The sequence below is a fragment of the Trachypithecus francoisi genome, unplaced genomic scaffold, assembly GCF_009764315.1.
Source record: "Trachypithecus francoisi isolate TF-2019V2 unplaced genomic scaffold, Tfra_2.0 Lachesis_group8, whole genome shotgun sequence".
Classification (NCBI taxonomy): Eukaryota; Metazoa; Chordata; class Mammalia; order Primates; family Cercopithecidae; genus Trachypithecus; species Trachypithecus francoisi.
In genome coordinates, this window is record NW_022681473.1 from 98,275,928 (window position 1) to 98,296,271 (window position 20,344).

General features: G+C 39.7%; 1 protein-coding gene across 1 annotated transcript in view; it reads left to right on the forward strand.

Annotated features, from left to right (window-relative positions):
* Window positions 1-20,344, forward strand: part of CUL5 (cullin 5) — a 107,539-nt gene that overhangs the window by 72,686 nt on the left and 14,509 nt on the right. The window contains 3 exon segments of the mRNA XM_033207648.1: window positions 5,001-5,065; window positions 15,177-15,309; window positions 16,156-16,287. Coding sequence (XP_033063539.1) covers window positions 5,001-5,065; window positions 15,177-15,309; window positions 16,156-16,287 — 330 coding nt within the window.

Genomic DNA, 20,344 nt, shown 5'->3' on the forward strand with positions numbered 1-20,344 from the left:
ATAAAAAACACTGTTTTAAAAGTTTTACCCTCATAATTTACTTCTAATAATCAATTTGTATTATTTTGCTATTAATTATAAACTTAATCTAGCAACTGTTATTTTTCATCAGTGGAGAACAACTGTATTTGTTTTGTTTGTAAGCATTCGTTAAGCATTTGATAGCCTTGTGAATTAGAATTTATTAGAAAGTTGCTTTTTTCTCATTTTTCCAAGAATATTTTTCTGTTTTTGAATATTACTGATCTATTGAATTCCTATTCATCCTTCCATTAAGACCCAGCTCAAAGAATACTTCCCCTGGAGCTTCCTTGATATCCTGCCTCGCTCCATAGCTCATCACAAGCAGAGTTGATTCCTCCATCCTCCATCCTTTCATGAGGCTCCTTCGAGAGTTACGTTTTACTTATCCTTGTTTCCCAGGGAAGCATTTGTATTGCATACCATCTTTTTCCATCCTCACTAGTATAGGATAATGATAATGAAACACCATACTGTCCTTAGCGTTTTATCTTTTTTAGTGTAATAAACCTATAAAAAGAAATTGCAGCTAGTTTTTCTCTTCTTTGACTACCTTTCATTACTTCCCAAGTCTGAATGATTCTAAAAAAACAACTTTCTCCAGTAGGATTTTTTTCTCACTCTTTTTGTCTATTTTAATTTTTTTTTTTTTTTTGAGATTGAGTTTCACTCTTGTTGCCCAGACTTGAGTGCAATGGCGTGATCTTGGTTCACTGCAACTTCCACCTCCTGGGTTCAAACGATTCTCCTGCCTCAGCCTCTCGTGTAGCTGGGATTACAGGCACCCACCACCATGCCCGGCTAATTTTTGTATATTTACTAGAGGCAGGGTTTCACTGTGTTGGCCAGGCTGGTCTCAAACTCCTGACCTCAGGTGATCGGCCCACCTCGGCATCCCAAAGTGCTGGGATTACAGGCCTGAGCCACCGTGCCCAGCCTCTTTTTGTCTATTTTAAAACAAACAAATAGGCTGGGCGCGGTGGCTCACGCCTGTAATCCCAGCACTTTGGGAGGCCAAGGCGGGCGGATCACCAGAGGTGAGGAGTTCGAGATCAGCCTGACCAACATGGAGAAACCCCGTCTCTACTAAAAATATGAAAAATTAGCTGGACGTGGTGGCACATGCCTGTTAATTCCAGCTACTCAGGAGGCTGAGGCAGGAGAATTGCTTGAACCCTGGAGGTGGAAGTTGTGGTGAGCTGAGATTGTGCCATTGCACTTCAGCCTGGGCAACAAGAGCAAAACTCCATCTCAAAAAATAAATAAATAAAATAAAACAAATAAATAAGTAGGTAAAGTAGGAAAGGAGTTAAGGGAGTATAGAAATGATGGGGTGCTATGAAGTCTTAAATTGAGTAGCCTGCAAAGGCTTCATAAGAAGCCAGATCATATAAGACTGAGCCATGGTAAGGAGTTAGTTTTTACTGTGAGTAGGATGGGAAGTCATTTAAAAATTTTAAACAGAATGGTAGGATGTGATTTATGTATTAACAGGATCGCTCTGACTGTTGCAAAAAATAGACTGAAGGGAAGAAAGAAGGAAGAATACCGGTTAAGAACTTACTTAAATAATTCAATTAAATGATGATGGAGGCTTGTCCCAGAATGATGGTAGAGGTGGTCAAAACTAGTTCGATAATTCTTTTTTTTTTTTTTTTTAAATGCAAGTAGCTTATTTGGGAAATGCAGGGATGATAGTGTGGCGTACTATTAAGTCAGCTCTACAGTGAGCTACTTGAACTTAATTCTGCAAGGAAACTTATTAAAAACACTGCTTAAAATTACCTCACCTATCAAGTGTTGAGTTCTTGAAATTTCCTGCCTGCCATTTGCATAGGCAACACATATTTCTGCAGTTTTACAAAAAACACCTTTGGGTGCACGTGCAGATACTAATAGTGGGAAAAGTCTAAGGGATGTGGGAAGGTTTGACAGCATCTGCTACACCAGGTATGTGGCTTGGAATTGGAAAATAAAAATGACAACAGGCTTTAGAAGTGACTTGTCAGGGAGGTTTGCTCTGTCGCCCAGGCTGGAGTGCAGTGGTGCAATCATAGCTGACCGCAGCCTTGAACTCCTGGGCTCAAGCAATCCTCCCCCTTAGCCATCTGAGTTTCTGGGACTGTGAGCACACACAACCACACCTGGCTAGGTTTTTAGAGCTTTTCTGTAGAGACAACATCTAGCTATGTTGTTCGGGCTGGTCTTGAACTCCTGTGTTGGCCTTCCAGAGTTCTGGGACTATAGACGTGAGCCATCACCCTGGCCCGCTTTCCCTTTAAATCATGTTCTTTGAGAACTCTTCACCCACACTGATGCTGTCTCAGTCCTGTCATCTCACTGGTGAAGGAAATAAACATATCCATCATCTCACATAGTTACCCATTTTCTTGTTTTGTTTTGTTTTTGTGGCAAGAGCACCGAAAGTCTACTTACTTAGCATGAATCCAATATACAATATAATTTTAATTTGTTTTGTTTTATTTATGTATTTATTTTGAGACAGAGTCTTGCTCTGTCACCCAGGCTGGAGAGAGTGCAGTGGCACAACATGGCTCACTGAGCTTTGACCCCTCTGGGCTCAGGTGATCTTCCCACCTCAGCCTCCCGGGTAGCTGGGACTACAGGCATGCACCACTATGTTTAGCTAATTTGTAATTTTTTTTGTAGAGATGAGTTCTCAATTATGTTGTCCAGGCTGGTCTTGAACTCCTGGGCTCAAGCGATCCATCCACCACAGCCTCCCAAAGTGCTAGGATTACAGGCATGAGCCACCATGCCCAGCCCAGTATAATTTTACTACCTATAGTTCTCATGCTGTACATCAGCTCTCTAGACTTTTTTAATCCTGTGTATCTGCTACTTTGTATCATGTGACCTACATTTCCTTGTTTCTTTCCCACCCATTTTACCTCTGGTACTACTGTTTCGTTCCTCTCACTGTGTATTTGAATTTTTTTTAGGTTCTACGTATAAGTGAGATCATGCAGTATTTTTCTTCCTGTGTCTGGCTTAGTTCACTTAGCATAAGGTCTTCCAGGCTTCCGTAGTATATATGTACCAGTTTCTTTATCCACTGATGGACACTAAGGTTGTGTCCATATTTTGGCTATTGTGAATAATGCATTGAATGTGGGAGTGCAGTTATCTTTGTGAAGTGGTGATTTCGTTTCCTTTGAGTATATGCCTAGAAGAGGGATTGCTGGGATTATGATTATGTTATGAAGATAGACTATTCAGGATTTGCTATTGAATCAGATGTAGAATGTGATAGAGACTAGTCAGGGATGACACTCAGATTCGTGTTCTGATCAATTAGAAGGATATGTTCACTGCGATAAGGAAGACTGTAAGAGAAATAGGTTTTGGAGAGATTGTTGCAGAGAGATCAGAAACTCAGTTTTGAATAAGTTAACTTTGAAATATCTGTTAAACATCCTTGTGGTAATGTTGAGTCTGGAGCTTAAGAGAGAGAATGGAGCTGGAAAAATATGTTTGACAGCTTCAGCATATAAATGGCTTTTAAAGAACTGACACAGGCTGTAATCACCAAAATAATGAGTGGAGATAGAAAAGAGGACAGGTCCAAGGATTGGCCTAGGGCATTCTTTTTTTTTTTTTTTTTTTTTTTTTTTTTTTTTTTTTTTTTTTGAGGCTGAGTCTTGCTCTGTCGCCCAGGCTGGAGTGCAGTGGCCAGATCTCAGCTCACGGCAAGCTCCGCCTCCCGGGTTCCCGCCATTCTCCTGCCTCAGCCTCCCGAGTAGCTGGGACTACAGGCGCCCGCCACCTCGCCCGGCTAGTTTTTTGTATTTTTAGTAGAGACGGGGTTTCACTGTGTTCGCCAGGATGGTCTCGATCTCCTGACCTTGTGATCCGCCCGTCTCGGCCTCCCAAAGTGCTGGGATTACAGGCTTGAGCCACCGCGCCCGGCCTGGCCTAGGGCATTCTGATATTCATTGTTAGAAAAATGAGGAGTCATCTTTCATGAGAAGGGAGGAATGACCAGGAGAATGTTATGTGCTAGAAGGCAAGTGAAAAAAAGTACTTTCAGGAGGAGGGTGTGATCCGCTGTTTTAAAATGCTGGTAATGAATCAAATAAGATGGAGATTAACCATTGTCTTCAGCAACATGGAATTGCAAGTGACTTTAACAAGAACCTCGTGTGCAGGCTGGGTGTGGTGGCTCACGCCTGTAATCCAGCACTTTGAGAGGCTGAGACGGGTGAATCACTTTAGGTCGGGAGTTCAAGACCAGCCTAGCCAACATGGTGAAACCCTGTCTGTACTAAAAATACAAAAATTAGCCAGGCATAGTGGTACGCACCTGTAATTCCAGCTACTCAGGAGGCTGAGGCAGGAGAATCACTTGAACCCGGGAGGCGGTGGTTGCAGTGAGCTGAGATCAGTACCGCTGCACTCCAGCCTGGGCAACAAGAGTGAAACTCTGTCTCCAAAAAAAAAAGAAAAGATCTCACTTGAGGTTAGCATGGTGGCTAACCCCTGTAATCCCAGCACTTTGGGAGGCCAAGGCAGGCAGATCACCTGAGGTCAGGAGTTTGAGACCAGCCTGGCCAACATGGTGAAACTCCATCTCTACTAAAAATACAAGTTAGCCAGGCGTAGTGGTGGGCACCTGTAATCCCAGCTACTCGGGAGGCTGAGGCAGGAGAATCGCTTGAATCCAGGAGGCGGAGGTTGCAGTGAGTGGAGATTGCGCCACTGCACTCCACCACTGTACTCCAGCCTGGTTGACAGAGTGAGACTTCATCTCAGAAGAAAAAAAAAACAAAAGCCTCACTTGAGAATATTGATAATTATGATACGACAAAGAACTTGCTAAAGTCTTTGACTAGGCAAATTGTTTGGTCAGATATACCATTAGAAATAAAAACTAACATTTTTATGTGTTTTGGGATGTATAAAAATTTATCTGTATATTTTATATATTAAAAATATTTTATTCCAAATTATTTTTGCAGGCATATAAAGCAGTTGTTAATGATGCTACCATATTTAAACTTGAATTACCTTTGAAGCAGAAGGGGTAAGTTTTTTAAAACCATACTTTAAAAATACTTAAATTTTCTTTAGTGTAATAGGGATTAACTAGGTATGCAAAGTACCTTGTTAGGTTTGTTTTTGTTATTGTTAGTTTTGTAACTTTTGCTGCTTTTGGCTGTTAAAGTTCATTTACAATTTTTTATTAAATTATTTTACAATACAAAAATTGACTTTATTTTTTCAAGTAGAAAAAAAATATTCCTAATCTTTTAGGATCTCTACTTGTTTTTCCCTCAATAGTCACTAAAAGTATTCTATTACCCATGGAAGCATAGAAAATGACTCAGTTTACCATAATGATATAAAAAGAACTCAGTTTTAATGTAAATTTTCCTATTACCATTTTAAAAAATTGTTTGTAATTGGTAAGATGAATATGCCTATGCTAAGCATAGCTTATAGAAAATCTGACAACTGAAATCTAAGCTAGTTATAGCACTTTCAGAGTAGTACTAAATAGCAATAAAGGTTAATCGAAAAAAATCTTTTGATGTACTTCTAAGAATTACCATTTTAAAGAAATTTTATATATAATGCTAAAATATTTGAAAAATACTGAAAAATAGTGTTTCTTAAGAGGGAAAGGTAATCAGGTATTTTTCATTTAGTGTTTTCATTTTGTCTTTTTTGAGCAGTGTATGTTGCTTGAGTAATATTACAACGGAAGACATCTGAGTCATACCATATTATAATACTGACATATTTTAGAAGGGCATATATTATGTTCTCTTTTATAAACTGTGAAATATGTGAAACATAGCACTGCGTCTTGACCATCTCTTCACATGAGTAGATAGATCTTCTTCATTCTCTTTCACCCAAGCATTTTTTGTATTATTTATCTATTTATTTATTTTATTTATTTATTTGAGGCAGGGTCTCACTCTGTCACCCGGGCTGGAGTGCAGTGGTGCAACCTCAGCTCACTGCAACCTTTACCTCATGGATTCAAACAATTCTTCTGCCTCCGCCTCCCGAGTAGCTGGGATTATAGGCACACGCCACCATGTCCGGCTGATTTTTTTTGTATTTTTAGTGGAGACAGGGTTTTGCCATATTGGCCAGGCTGGTCTCAAACTCCTGACCTCAAGTGATCCTCCCACCTCAGCCTCCCAAAGTGCTGGGATTACAGGCATGAGCCACCGCACCCAGTCCCAAGCACTTTTTTAATGAAAATGTTCAAACTTACAATAGAGTTACTGTAGTTGCTTTATCAAGTGTGTATCTCCCTGTATACATCCATCAGTCAACTTTTTAAGTGTGTTTCTAAAGAGGTTGCAGGCATCAGTAACCTTTAGTCCCTAAATACTTCAGCATGCAGTCATTTATTGAATTTGATATTTATGTTTTTAGGTAAAATTTATATACAGTCCCTTGCATAAATCTTAAGTGTCATTTGAGTCAGATTTGACAAATGCCTATACCCCTATTAATGTGTATGATGTCTTTATCATTGTACAAAATTACCTCATGTCTATCCCCATCCAGTCCCACCCCACCTCCTTCCAGAGGCATCTGCTGTCCTGATTAATTCCCTCAATATAGATTAGTTTTACCTAATCTAGGAATTTGTATAAATGAGATCATACATTGTGTACTTTTTGTGTAAAACTTCTTTCATTCAGCATTGTGTTTTTGAAATTCTTTTATGTTTTGGCATGTAACAGTAGTTTGCTTTCCGAAGTGGTTATTCTGTTTTATTCTTCCACCAATAGAGTATAAGAGTACCAGCTGATTCTCATTCTCACCAGTGTTTCATGTTCTTTTAACTTTAGTCATCTGGGATGTATGTAGTGGTATTCTTAATGTTTTCATTCCCATCTCCCTCATGACTCTTGATGTTCAGCAATTTTTCATCTTTTTTTTTTGGTAGGGGGGATTCCTATATTTTCCCTTATGAAGGGTCATCATAGCTCACTGCAGCCTCCACCTCCTGGGCCTAAGCAGTCCTGGTTCAGCCTCCTGAGTAGCTGGGACTACAGGCACACACCACCATACCTGACTAATTTCTTTCAGAGATGAGGTCTTGCTATGTTGCTCAGGCTGGTCTCGAACTCCTGGCCTCAAGAGATCCTCCTGCCTCAGCCTTCCAAAGTGTTGAGCTTACAGGCATGAGCTACCATACCCAGGCCTTTTGCCCTTTTTTTTTTTTTTTTTTTGGTTGTTTGAGATGGAGGCTTGTTCTGTCGTCAGACTGGAGTGCAGTGGTGTGATCTTGTCTCACTGCAACCTCCGCCTCCTGGGTTCAAGTGATTCTCCTGCCTCAGCCTCCTGAGTAGCTGGGACTACAGGCGTGTGCCACCATGCCCAGCTAATTTTTGTATTTTTAGTAGAGATGGAGTTTCACCATGTTGGCCAGGATGGTCTCGATCTCTTGACTTTGTGATTTGCCCGCCTCGGCATCCCAAAGTGCTGAGATTACAGGCATGAGCCACCGTGCCTGGCCCTTTTGCCCATTTTTAGTTGGATTCTTTGTCTTTGTTGCTGAGTTGTAAGAGTTCTTTATATATTCTGGTACTAGATCCGTATCAGATATATGATTTGCTAATATTTTTTCCCATTCTGTAAGTTGTCTTTTCATTTTCTTGATACTGTCCTTTGATGCACAAAAGCTTTTAATTTTGATTAAGTTCAGTTTACCTATTTTTTTCTTTTGTTGCTTTTGCTTTTGGTTTCATATTTAGATCATGAAGATTTATTGTTACTATTTTTTTTTTTTTTAAGAGTTTTATAGGGCCGGGCACAGTGGCTCACACGTGTAATCCCAGAACTTTGGGAGGCCAAAGCAGGTGGATCACTTGAGGTCAGGAGTTCAAGACCAGCCTGGCCAAGATGGTGAAACCCTGTCTCTACTAAAAATACAAAAAATTAGCCAGGTGTGGTAGCTCATGCCTGTAATCCCAGCTATTTGGGAGGCTGAGACAGGAGAATCGTCGGAATCTGGGAGGCGGAGGTTGCAGTGAGCTGAGATCATGCCATTACACTCCAGCCTGGGTGACAGAATGAGACTTCATCTCAACAACAACAAAAAAGGGTTTTATAGTTTTGGCTTTAATGTTTCAGTCATTGATCCATTTTGAGTTAGTTTTTGTATATGTTGTGAGATATAGATCCAACTTCATATTTTTGCATGTGGATATCCAGTTGTTCCAGCACTCATTGAACAGTCTTTGCTCCATTATCAAAAATCAGTTGACCGCTGGGCTCAGTGGCTCACACCTGTAATCCCAGCACTTTGGGAGGCCAAGGTGGGCAGATCACAGGTCAGGAGATCAAGACCATCCTGGCTAACATAGGGAGACCCCATCTCTAAAATACAAAAAATTAGCCGGGCATGGTGGCAGGCGTCTGTAGTATACAAAAAATTAGCCGGGCTTGGTGGCGGGTGCCTGTAGTCCCAGCTACTCGGGAGTCTGAGGCAGGAAAATGGCGTGAACCTGGGAGGCAGAGCTTGCAGTGAGCTGAGATGGCGCCACTGCACTCCAGCCTGGGCGAGAGTGCGAGACTCTGTCTCAAAAAAAAAAAAAAAAATCAGTTGGCCATGGATGTATGTGTTTATTTTTGGATGCTTAGTTCGGTTCCATTGGTCTATATATTTGTCCTTATGCTGGTGCCACGTTGTTGTGATTTACTGTAGCCTTGCAATAAGCTTTGAAAGCAAGACGTGTGCATGTTTCAACTTTGTTCTTTTTCAAGATCATTTTGGCTATTTGAGTTCCCTTCTAATTCTGTGTGAATTTGAGAATCAGCTTTTCCATTTCTGTGAAAAAGACCTTTGGAATTTTGATAGGAAATTCATTGAATTGTATTAATGTTATGTCTCCCAATTATGAAAATGGAATTTCTTTTTATTTGTTTTTTATATTTCTTTCAGCAATGTTTTATAGCTTTCAGTGTACAAGCCTTCCACATTCTTGGTTAAATTTATTCCTTGATATTTTCTTTGGATGCTGTTGTAAATTGAATTGCTCTTCCTTCCTCCCTCCTTCCTTTCCTTCCCTTCCCCTTCCCTCCCTTTTTCTTTCCCATCCATCTTCTTTCTTTTTTTTTTTCTTGAAGGCAAGGTCCATTGTGTCACCAAGGCTGGAGTGCAGTGGCGCAGTCGTGGCTCACTGCAGTCTTGCTCTCCTGGGCTCAAGTGATCCTCCCACCTCAGCCTTCTGAGTAGCTAGGACCACAGGTTCAGGCCACCACCCCTGGCTAATTGTTTTTGGTAGAGATAGTCTCTCACTGTGTTGCCCAGGCTGGTCTTGAACTCCTGGGCTCAAGTGGTTCTCCCACCTTAGCCCCTCAAAGTGCTAGGATTATGGACAGGAGCCACCATGCCAAGCCTGGAATTGTTTTCTTAATTTCCTTCTGGATTGTTCATTGCTGGTGTATTAAAAAACATGATTTTTTTTTTTTCTGTTTCTTTTTTTTCAGGCAGGGTTTCGCTCTGTCACCTAGGCTGGAGTGCAATGGCATGATCACAGCTCACTGCAGCCTTCGCCTCCTGGGCTCAAGCCTCCACCTTCTGAGTACCTGGGACTAAGGGCCATACCACCATGCCCGGCTTATTTTTTTTTTTGAGACAGCATCTTGCTGTGTTGCCCAGTGTGGTCTTGCACTCCTGGGTTCAAGTGAGCCTCCTGCCTCTGCCTCTCTAAGTGGCAGAAGTACAGGCATGAGCTACCGTGCCCAACCACAGACTATTTTTATGTGTTTATTTTGTGCTTTGCAACTTTCCTCAATTTATTTATTAGCTCAGATAGCTTTTTTATGGATTCTTTCAGCTTTTCTGTATATAAGGTCATAACATCTGCAAATAGAAATACTTTTACTTCTTCCTTTCCAGTTTGGTTCTATTTTCTTTGCTCTGCCTAATTGCTCTGACTGGAACATCTACTACAGTAACAAATAGCAGGAGTGAATTCAGGCATCCTTGTCTTATTTCTGATTTTAGGGTGCTTGCTCTCAGTCTTTTGCCATTCTATTGTTTTATGTTGGTTTTTCATAACCTCCTTTGCTGAATAGCAACATGGCACTCTGTCTGGTAGATGTACTATAGCTTATTTAACTGGTCCTTTACTGCTGCATTAAGTAGTTTCTGATGTGTTGCTATTACTGTTAGTGCTACAGAGGATAATATTGTACATTTAATATTTGTGACTCTTTATCTACAGGATAGATTTCCGAAGTGAGGATTGCTGGGTTTCTATTAGTTTTCTGATTCTAAGGTGACTGTGTCCTACTTTTAGCTCCACATTAAAGTAGAACATTTCTAGGCTGGGTGCCATGGCTCATGCTTGTAATCTCAGCACTTTGGTGAGCCAAGGTGGGAGGATTGTTTGAGGCCAGGAGTTTAAGACCAATCAGGGCAACATAGTGAGACCCATCTCTACAAAATGTTTAAAAAATTAAATGAGCATGATGGCGCACACCTGTAGTCCTAGCTATTCATGAGGATCGTTTGAACCCAGGAGGTCAAGGCTGCAGTGAGCTATGATGGCACCACTGCACTCCAGTCTGGGCAACAGAGTGATACCCTGTCTCAAAGTAGAAAATTTCTGTGGAGTAGAATAAGTGTCATTAGCTGATCCAGGCAGCACCTATTGGTGTTGTGGCTATTGGAGGTGTGGAGGAGGTGATGTTCTAGAACAAGCTTGTCCAACCGCGCGGGTCTTATGCTCCCCAGGACGGCTTTGAATGTGGCCCAACACACACATTCGTAAACTTCCGTGAAACATTATGAGATTTTTTGGCAGTTTTTTTTTTTCTTTAGCTCACCATCTGTCATTAGTGTTAGTGTATTTTATGTATGGCCCAAGACAGTCCTTCTTCCAGTGTGGCCCAGGGAGGCCAAAAGATTGGACACCCCTGTTTTAGAAGAATAAACTGGTGGTAGCATCCAAGTTATTTGGAAGACTTGCTTCTGAGGAGGAGTGGAGTAGTTTGTGGTAAACCAATGCTGCTGTTGAGAACAGCTAGAAAATCGGGTAAATATAGAAAATAGTAATTTTATGTTATTTAAGAGCTATAGAAATAGCTATGACAAAGGATTGAAATGTACAGAAATGCCAGATAAACCTTTCAGAGGTTACTTGAGGATTTGTAACTGTGTTTCCCTAAGGAGAAGCTGCAGCTGAGAATGCAGTTTTGACTAGGCTAAGCAATACAGCTGGGGGCAGTAGATGTTTTGGTGGTCACACAGGACTGGAGTAACAAAACCCACTGGACATTGAACTGAAAGTCCAGGAGGGACATATCTTCGATTCAGTGGTTAACCCTGGAGAGGGACTGATTCCCCTTCATAGCAGAACAAAGGGTGAACCCATTCTTAATGCAAGATAACATCATCTTGTGCCTGTGTGATTCTTTTATATACAGTGTCCAGTATTCGGTACAACATTACTAGTCCTATGAAGACAGAGAAATTAATGACTTAACTAAAAGAATCATTTTAGAAGCAGATTCTCAGGTGATCCTGATGTTGGAGTTAGCACATAAGGACTTTAATTAGGGAATTGAACAATGAGAATACTTGGACACAAGAAGGGAAACATCATACACTGGGGCTTGTCGTGGGGTGGAGGGAGCGGGGAGGGATAGCAATAGGAGATATACCTAATGTAAATGACGAGTTAACGGGTGCAGCACACCAACATGGCACATGTATACATATGTAACAAACCTGCACGTTGTGCACATGTACCCTAGAACTTAAAGTGCAATAAAAAATAAATTAATAAATTTTTAAAAAGATTAATAGCTTAACTACAATGAGCTACCACTTCATACCCAGTAGGATGACTAAAATAAAAAAGACAGATATAACAAGTGTTGGTAAGGATATGGAAAAATTGGAATCATATTGTTGGTGGCACAGCTGCTGTGAAAACAGTTTGGTAGTTCCTCAAGAAGTTCAACATAGGCTGGTCCAAGTGCAGTGGTGTTTACAACGAATTGATCACAACCAGTTACAGATTTAGTTGTTCCTCCTCCACTCCCACTGCTTCACTTGACTAGCCTTTTAAAACAAACAAAAGAAGTTCAACACAGTTGCTGTATGGCCCAACTGTTCTACTCTGAGGTGTATACCAAAGAGAAATGAAAACATACTTTCATTCAGAAACATGCTCATACATGTTCATAGTAGAGTGGTATTACTCTTAATAGCCAAAAAGTGTAAACAGCCCAAATGTCCATTAGTTGCACAGATAAGCAAAATGTGCTACATCCATACAGTGGAATATACAGTGGAATATTATTCATTCATAAGAAATGAATTATTATTCTGCTATATGCCACAAGGTAGATGAACCTTGAAAACATTATGGTGATTCAAATAAGCCAGACACATAAGGACAAATTTTACATGAATACAGTTGTATGAGGTATCAAGAACAGACAAATCCATTGAGACAAAAAGTAGAATAAAAGCTACCAGGGGATGGGAAGTTACTGTTCCATGTATACAAGATTTCTGTTTGGGATAATGAAGAAGCTCTGAAAATAAATATCAGTGATGTTTGTACAGCATCGTGAAATGTACTTAATGCCACTGAATTTTACACTTAAAAATGAAAATGATAAATCTTTTTTACTCTCAATAAAAGATACATGTTTTAAAAAGGGGATGAACTACTGGTACATGCTATGACATATGGATGAATCTTGAAAACTTGATGCTAAGTAAAAGAAGCGGGTCACAAAATACCACTTATTGTATGAAAACATTTATCTGAGATATCCAGAATCAGCACATCCATAGAGTAGACTAGTTGTTGCCTAGGCCTGGGAGGCAAGAGTAGGATAGCTAGAGAATGGGATTTGACTACTAGCAGGTATGGGGTTTCTTTTTGGGGTAATGAAAATGTTCTAAAATTTTATTGTGATGATTACACAACCTTCTGAATATACTTTAAAAGCACTGTATTGTACATTTTAAGTGAGTGATTTGTATGATTTGCAAATTATATATCAGTAATTATTAATAAGCTTAGATAATAGCAATGAAGAAATAATAAGTATTAATGGACAAATAGATGGAAATTGTTATCTGAGGAAAGAAAGTGTCTAAAACCATATATAATTGGAGTCACAGAGCATAGAAAAGAGGGTATTAACCAATATTTGAAATGGTATTGACTAAAATTTTCCAAAATTGATTAAAGATTTAAGGGTGTCTGTGAATCCCAAATGGGATAAATACAAATTAAACCATTCCTAGGTACATCATAGTAAAACAGCTTAAAACTGAAAACAATAATAAAACTTTTAAAACAGTCACAGGGGGAAAAATAACACCCTATCTTCAAAGAAACAATATAGGACTAATAGCTAGCTTGTAATCCCAGCTAGTTGGGAGGCTGAGGGGTGAAGATTGCTTGAGCCCAGGAGTTCAAGACCAACCTGAGCAACGTATCTAGATGTCCATGTCAAAACAAAAACAAAAACTGATAGCTGACCTCTCAATAGGTTGAATGAAGGAGGGAGGTAGATCACTTCAATTGTTACAGTAGTTCACACCTGAGCCAGGCATTGCAAGGAGAGATGGATGGATTGTGTTTTATTCATTCGTCACCTCACTGATAGATGTTAGCCACTCTTTAAATATGCATAATTAAAAATAATTTTTAATATTAGATCAGTATGGATATTTTTTGTTTTGCATATGGCTCAGGAGGTGCTCAAATAATTGAATGATATTATAAGACAAACTTATTGTAGTCTTATCTACTTATGTGAATAAGATTTCTCAGGGCAAAGACATAAATTTATACAAATAAAAGAAATTAATCTATGCTGATTCCTGGATTTATAATTGGGAGGAAAAAAGTTTCATCCACTCCACTACGAGTTGACACATTCAGTAAAATTTTACACATACATATATTTTATGTATGTGTATGCACAATATAATTGTTTGGATTATTTGTATACTTAACATTTGGATAGCTCAATCCTTGGAAAACAATACTTGCATTTTATAAGCACAAGAAATTTCAAAATCCCGAATTTAAATTTATTTACGTATATTTTTAGAGAAGTAGGATAAAAAATAAATAAAAGACTTTCAAGCATAAAAATAAAATATACTGCTGGGTGCACTGGCATGCACCTGTAGTCCCAGCTACTCAGGAGGAGTCCAGCCTGGACAATATAGATAGTGAGACCTTGTCTCAATTGTTTAAATTTTTTAATTTGTGTGTGTTTCTGTCTCAGTTATTTTTTAAAAAACAACAATATGCTGTGTTTACATTGTTATCAGGAGCTAGGTGCGGTGGCTTATGCATATAATCCTAGCACTTTTTTGGGAGGCCGAGGCAGGTGGGTCACCTGAGGTCAGAAGTTTGAGACCAGCCTGGCCAACATGGCGAAACCCCATCTCTGCTAAAAATGCAAAAATTAGCCTGGCATGGTGGTGGGCACCTGTAATCCTGACTGCTCAGGAGGCTGAGGCAGGAGAATGGCTTGAACCCGAGAGGCGGAGTTTGCAGTGAGCCAGGATGGCACCATTGTACTCCAGCCTGGGGGACAAGACCAAAACTCCATCTCAAACTAAAGAAAAATTTGTATCAGGAAAATGAAATTGAGATACAAGTTCTTTACTGCTTAGGAATAATTCATTTATAGTTTTTTTTAACTGCATGATGGTATATATATCATCATTATGGAATGTAGGTCATATTGGATACATTTTAAAGAGTGAAATAACTGTTTTAATATATTAATCATAAAAGTTTTAAATGTTAACATAAGTTTCCAAGAATTTAACAGTTTTTCAAAAGTATTTTAACAGATTTCTGAACAAAATATTTTAATTATCATTGCCAAGGTCAGCACTAGGGTGAGGCAAGAAGGCACCTAGAGTGCAAAATTGAAGGAGGTTCTTACTCTCAGGGTTCTGCAAGTGCGGCATCAGCACTTAGGGGTACCTAACAGTGAGTGCCTCCCTAAATTAGGCACCCTAGGATGCTTGCTCATCCTAGTTCCAAACCTGATCACTAGATTATTTAACATAAGAAATTCGCATGTGAATAATTGGCTTTAGAAAAAAATAATTGCAAACATCAATCATTTTTCCATCAACTGCTTTTGATTTGTTTTTTTAGGGTGGGATTAAAAACTCAGCCTGAATCAAAATGCCCTGAGCTGCTTGCCAATTACTGTGACATGTTGCTAAGAAAAACACCATTAAGCAAAAAACTAACCTCCGAAGAGATTGAAGCAAAACTTAAAGAAGTGGTACATAATGTTTTGTATTTCCAACTTTTAAAATTACCTTATTTTGAATTTGTGTTCTGCTTACAGGACTTCCTGTGATAGCATCAATTTAAAAATGTATTATCTGTAAAGAACTAATAATGTTATGAAGTTTTACAGTGCAAGACCTCTAAGGGGGGTTATTTTTCTTTCTGAAAATTTTTATTCTACAGCTTCTTCAAGGGAATACCATTTAATTCCTCTCCTTTCTTGATTATTTTTAGGAATTAAGTTCTAGCTACTAATACAAGACATATCATTCCAACAAATTTGGAATGATAGTTGAGAGATTGGGAATTTTTCACTCCTTCGTTTTGGTGAGAGTCCAAGATAGATAGCAAGGGATGAATGAGAGTAGATAAAGTAGTTGCTTTCATCTTTGTCACCCAGTTGTTAGTGTAATGATGTAAGCCCAGGAATACAAACAAGAAAAAAAATAAGATACTGGGCAAGTGTAGACAGAAAGGCCCAGAGAGATGATTAGTGTCAGAAAAAAATGTGAAAAAGATAAGTGGAAGAGAAACTTGCGGGGGGAGAAAAAAACATTGATTTTTTTCATGTAAAGTATATCGTTGCATTTTATATAAAATCTAAAAAACTGATATTTAGAGCAACTACAATTTTATTTGGTTATAGTCTCAATTTTGCTAACTTTTAAAGTAGTATATCAGGACTGGGTGTTTCTCAGAGATGGATAATTTAGTAGGCCTCTATCTATATGCTAATAAAAATTTCTGACTTGTGACAATTGGTGGATACAGGAAGATCTAAATTCGAGAGATGGCTAAGAGTATATAAGAACTGAAAGTAACTTTGTTTTTCATACAGCTCTTGGTACTTAAGTATGTACAGAACAAAGATGTTTTTATGAGGTATCATAAAGCTCATTTGACACGACGTCTTATATTAGACATCTCTGCCGATAGTGAAATTGAAGAAAACATGGTAGAGTGGCTAAGAGTAAGTAAATTTTAAAAAATATTTGGTTTTCTAATATATTGCATCATTTTTATATGTGCTTAAGTAATACATTTCGGAGATACTGTTAATGTAAAAGAAGCAGGAAACATAAGAATATAGCATCAATTAGGCTGGATGCAGTGGCTCGACCTGTAATCCCAGTACTTTGGGAGGCTGAGGCAGGTGGATCACATGAAGTCAGGAGTTCAAGACCAGCCTGGCCAACATGGCAAAACCCTGTCTCTACTAAAAATGCAAAAATCAGCTGGACGTGCTGGTGCACTCCTGTAATTCCAGCTGCTTGGGAGACTGAGGCAGGAGAATCGCTGGAACCCAGGAGATGGAGGTTGCAGTGAGCCGAGATCACGCCATTGCACTCCAGCTTGGGTGACAGAGCAAGACTCCATTTCAAAAAAATGAATATAGCATCAATTACGTAAAATAAAGTGATATCTAATAAATAAATGTTCTTAATACTTTTAGTAAAGTGTCTTTGTTCTTGAGTTGTTTGTACTGTTTCACTCTCATTTGTACCTCAACTCTCATTTAAACTGACCTTATTAATAAATAGACTACAGGGGCCAGGCATGGTGGCTCACGCCTGTAATCTCAACACTTTGGGAGGCCGAGGCGGGTGGATCACGAGGTCAGGAGATCGAGACGATCCTGGCTAACATAGTGAAACCCCATCTCTACTAAAAATACAAAAAAATTAACCAGGCGTGGTGCCAGGTGCCTGTAGTCCCAGCTATTCGGGAGGCTGAGGCAGGATAATGGTGTGAACCCAGGGGCGGAGCTTTCACTGAGCCGAGATTGTGCCACTGCACTCCAGCCTGGGTGACAGAGCGAGACTCCATCTCAATAAATAAATAAATAAATAAATAAGTAGACTATTATATCTTTAAGGTATTTTCAGGAATGAATGCTTAACTTTAGAGATGTTTATAAATAACAAATACTTCTGTATAGCAAAAAGAACCTTTAAATGATGGCCTATTTAGGGAATCAATGCTGATTATAACTAAATTCCAATATAAAAGTTTTTGAGTTTTTTTGTTTTAATTATTAAAGTAAATGTCTTTCATTTCTGTGTATATATATATGTGGAGAGAGAGAGAATGCGAGCGAGCACACACGAGAGAGACCTACAGATATTTTAACTTATAGATAGCCCTTTGCATGGCACTGTAGGATAGTAAAAATGACTGTGCTAACTGAAACTGCATAGTAGGAAAATGAATGATAATTCTGTGACTTTTAAAAACTACTGTCAAAAGACTCAAAACTCTTACTGTCACTTATAAATATATAGGAAAAAGGGAAAAATAGCAAAACTAATACATACTTACTACGAGAAACCTTTAGAGTTAAATTATTTCTTTCTTTCTTTCTTTTTTTTTATTTGGAGACAGAGTCTTGCTATGTTGCCCAGGCTGGATTGCAGTGGTGCCATCTTGACTCACTGAAACCTCCATCTCCCAGATTCAAGCAATTCTCCTGTCTCAACCTCCTAAGTAGCTGGGACTACAGGCTTGCGCCATGACACCTGGCTAATTTTTGTATTTTTAGTAGAGACGGGGTTTTGCGTTTTGGCCAGGCTGGTCTTGAACTCCTGGGCTCAGGTGATCCTCCTGCCTCAGCCTCCCAAAGTACTGAGATTATAGGCATGACCCACCACGCCTGGCCTACGTTATTTCTTTGTTAAAAAAAAAATACCAAGACCCAACAGTAAAATGACAAATAAGGCCAGGCATGGTGGCTCACACCTGTAATCCCAGCACTTTGGAAGGCTGGGGTGAGGGGGCAGATGGCTTGTGCTCAGAGTTGGAGACAAGCCTGGGCAATGTGGTGAAACCCCATCTCTACAAAAAATACAAAAATTAGCTGGGCATGGTGACACCTTAGTCCCAGCTGCTTGGGAGGCTGAGGTGGGAGGATCGCCTGAGCCTGTGAGGTGGAGGTTACAGTGAACGGAGATCATACCACTGTACTCCTGCCTGAGCAACAGGGTCAGGTCCTGTGTCCCTCACTCACACACACACACAAGGCAAATAATTAAAAGCAGGCAAAGGTTTCGAATTGACGTCTCTTCACAGAAGATACACAAATGGCCAATAAGTGCATGCAAAGATACTCAACATCATTAGTCATTAGTGAAATGCAAGGAGAGGCTGGACTTGGTGGCTCTCGCTTATCCCAAATACTTTGGAAGGCTGGGGTGGGAGGATCGCATGAATCCAGGAGTTAGAAACCACCCTGGGCAACATAACAATACCCAATCTCTACAGAAAATACAGAAATTAGCTAGGCATGGTGATGTGTGCCTATAGTTCTAGCTACTCAGGAGGCTGAGATGGGATGATCGCTTGAGCCCAGAGGTTCAAAGGTGTAATGAGCTGAGATCGTGCCACTGCACTGCAGCCTGGGCAACAGAGTGAACCCTTTCTCAAAAACAAACAAACAAAAAAACACAAAGTGGTACTACTTTATTCCCACTGGGGTAGCTAAAATAAAGACAGACAATAACAAATGTTAGTAAGGAAGAGGAGAAATTGGAACCTTCATAAGTTGCTAGTGGGGATATAAGATGGTGCAGCCACTTTGGAAAACTGTTGGGCAGTTCCTTAAAATGTTAAACAGAGTTGACCCAGCAATTTCGCTCTTAGGTAATTCATTTGAAGAGAAATGAAAACATGTATTTCATGTAAAAACTTGTAAACAAATGTTCATGGCAAGATTACTAATAATAGTCAGAAAGTGGAAACACCCCAAAATGTCAGTGAGCTAATGAATAAAATGTGATTTATCCATAGACTAGAATATTTTTTGTGATAAAAAGGAATGAAGTACCAATACATGCTACAATATTAGATGAACTTTGAAAACATAATGCTAAGCGAAAGAAGCCAATCCCAAAGACCATATCATATGATTCCAGTAATATGAAGTGTCCAGAATAGGCAAATCCACAGACACAGTAAATTAGTGACTTGCAGGAGTTGGGGCCAGGAGGGGAAATGAGGAGTGACTGTAAATAGTATGGGGTTTCTTTTTGGGATGATGGAAATGTTCTAAAATTAGATAGTGGTGATAGTTGCACACCTCTGGGAATATGCTAAACTTTATTAAATCGTGTACTTTATTTAATTTTAATTTTTATTTTTTTTGAGACAGAGTCTCACTTTGTTGCCCAGGCTGGAGTGCAATGGTGTGATATCGGCTCACTGCAACTTCGGCCACCCGGGTTCAAGCAATTTTCCTGCCTCAGCTTCCTGAGTAGCTGGGATTACAGGCGTGTGCCACCAAGCCCGGCTAATTTTTCTATTTTTAGTAAAGATGGGTTTCACCATGTTGGCCAGACTGGTCTCAACCTCCTGACCTCAGGTGATCCACCCACCTCGGCCTCCCAGAGTGCTGGGATTACAGGCGTGAGCCCGACCAAATTGTATACTTTAAAAGGGTAAATTTTATGATAAATTATCTGACTCAGTAAAGCTGTTAATAAAGAGTAGTTTGAGGCCGGGCGCGGTGGCTCATGCCTGTAATCCCAGCACTTTGGGAGGCCAAGGCGGCCGGATCACGAGATCAGGAGATCGAGACCATCCTGGCTAACACGGTGAAACCCTGTCTCTACTAAAAATATTTAAAAATTAGCCAGCGTAGTGGCAGGCGCCTGTAGTCCCAGCTACTCGGGAGGCTGAGGCAGGAGAATGGCGTGAACCCAAGAGGCGGAACTTACAGTGAGCCAAGATCGCGCCACTGCACTCCAGCCTGGGCGACAGAGTGAGACTCTGCCTCAAAAAAAAAATAAAAAAAGAGTAGTTTGAATAGCTCTTGCCTTCTTGTGTAACTTGACAGAGTAAGCATCTTTTCTTTGCCTTGGAGAGTTGTCATACCCCCTGTAATTTAGATCATCTAGCATTTTATCTTTTGGGCTTTCAGTGTCATGAAATACTGCAAATTCCTTTATAGCATTTTTGCCAGGTTCACTTCCTCTGGGGTATCTTATCTTTTTTGTCACTCACCACTTTTATCTTTTTTGTTGATCATTTGCCTT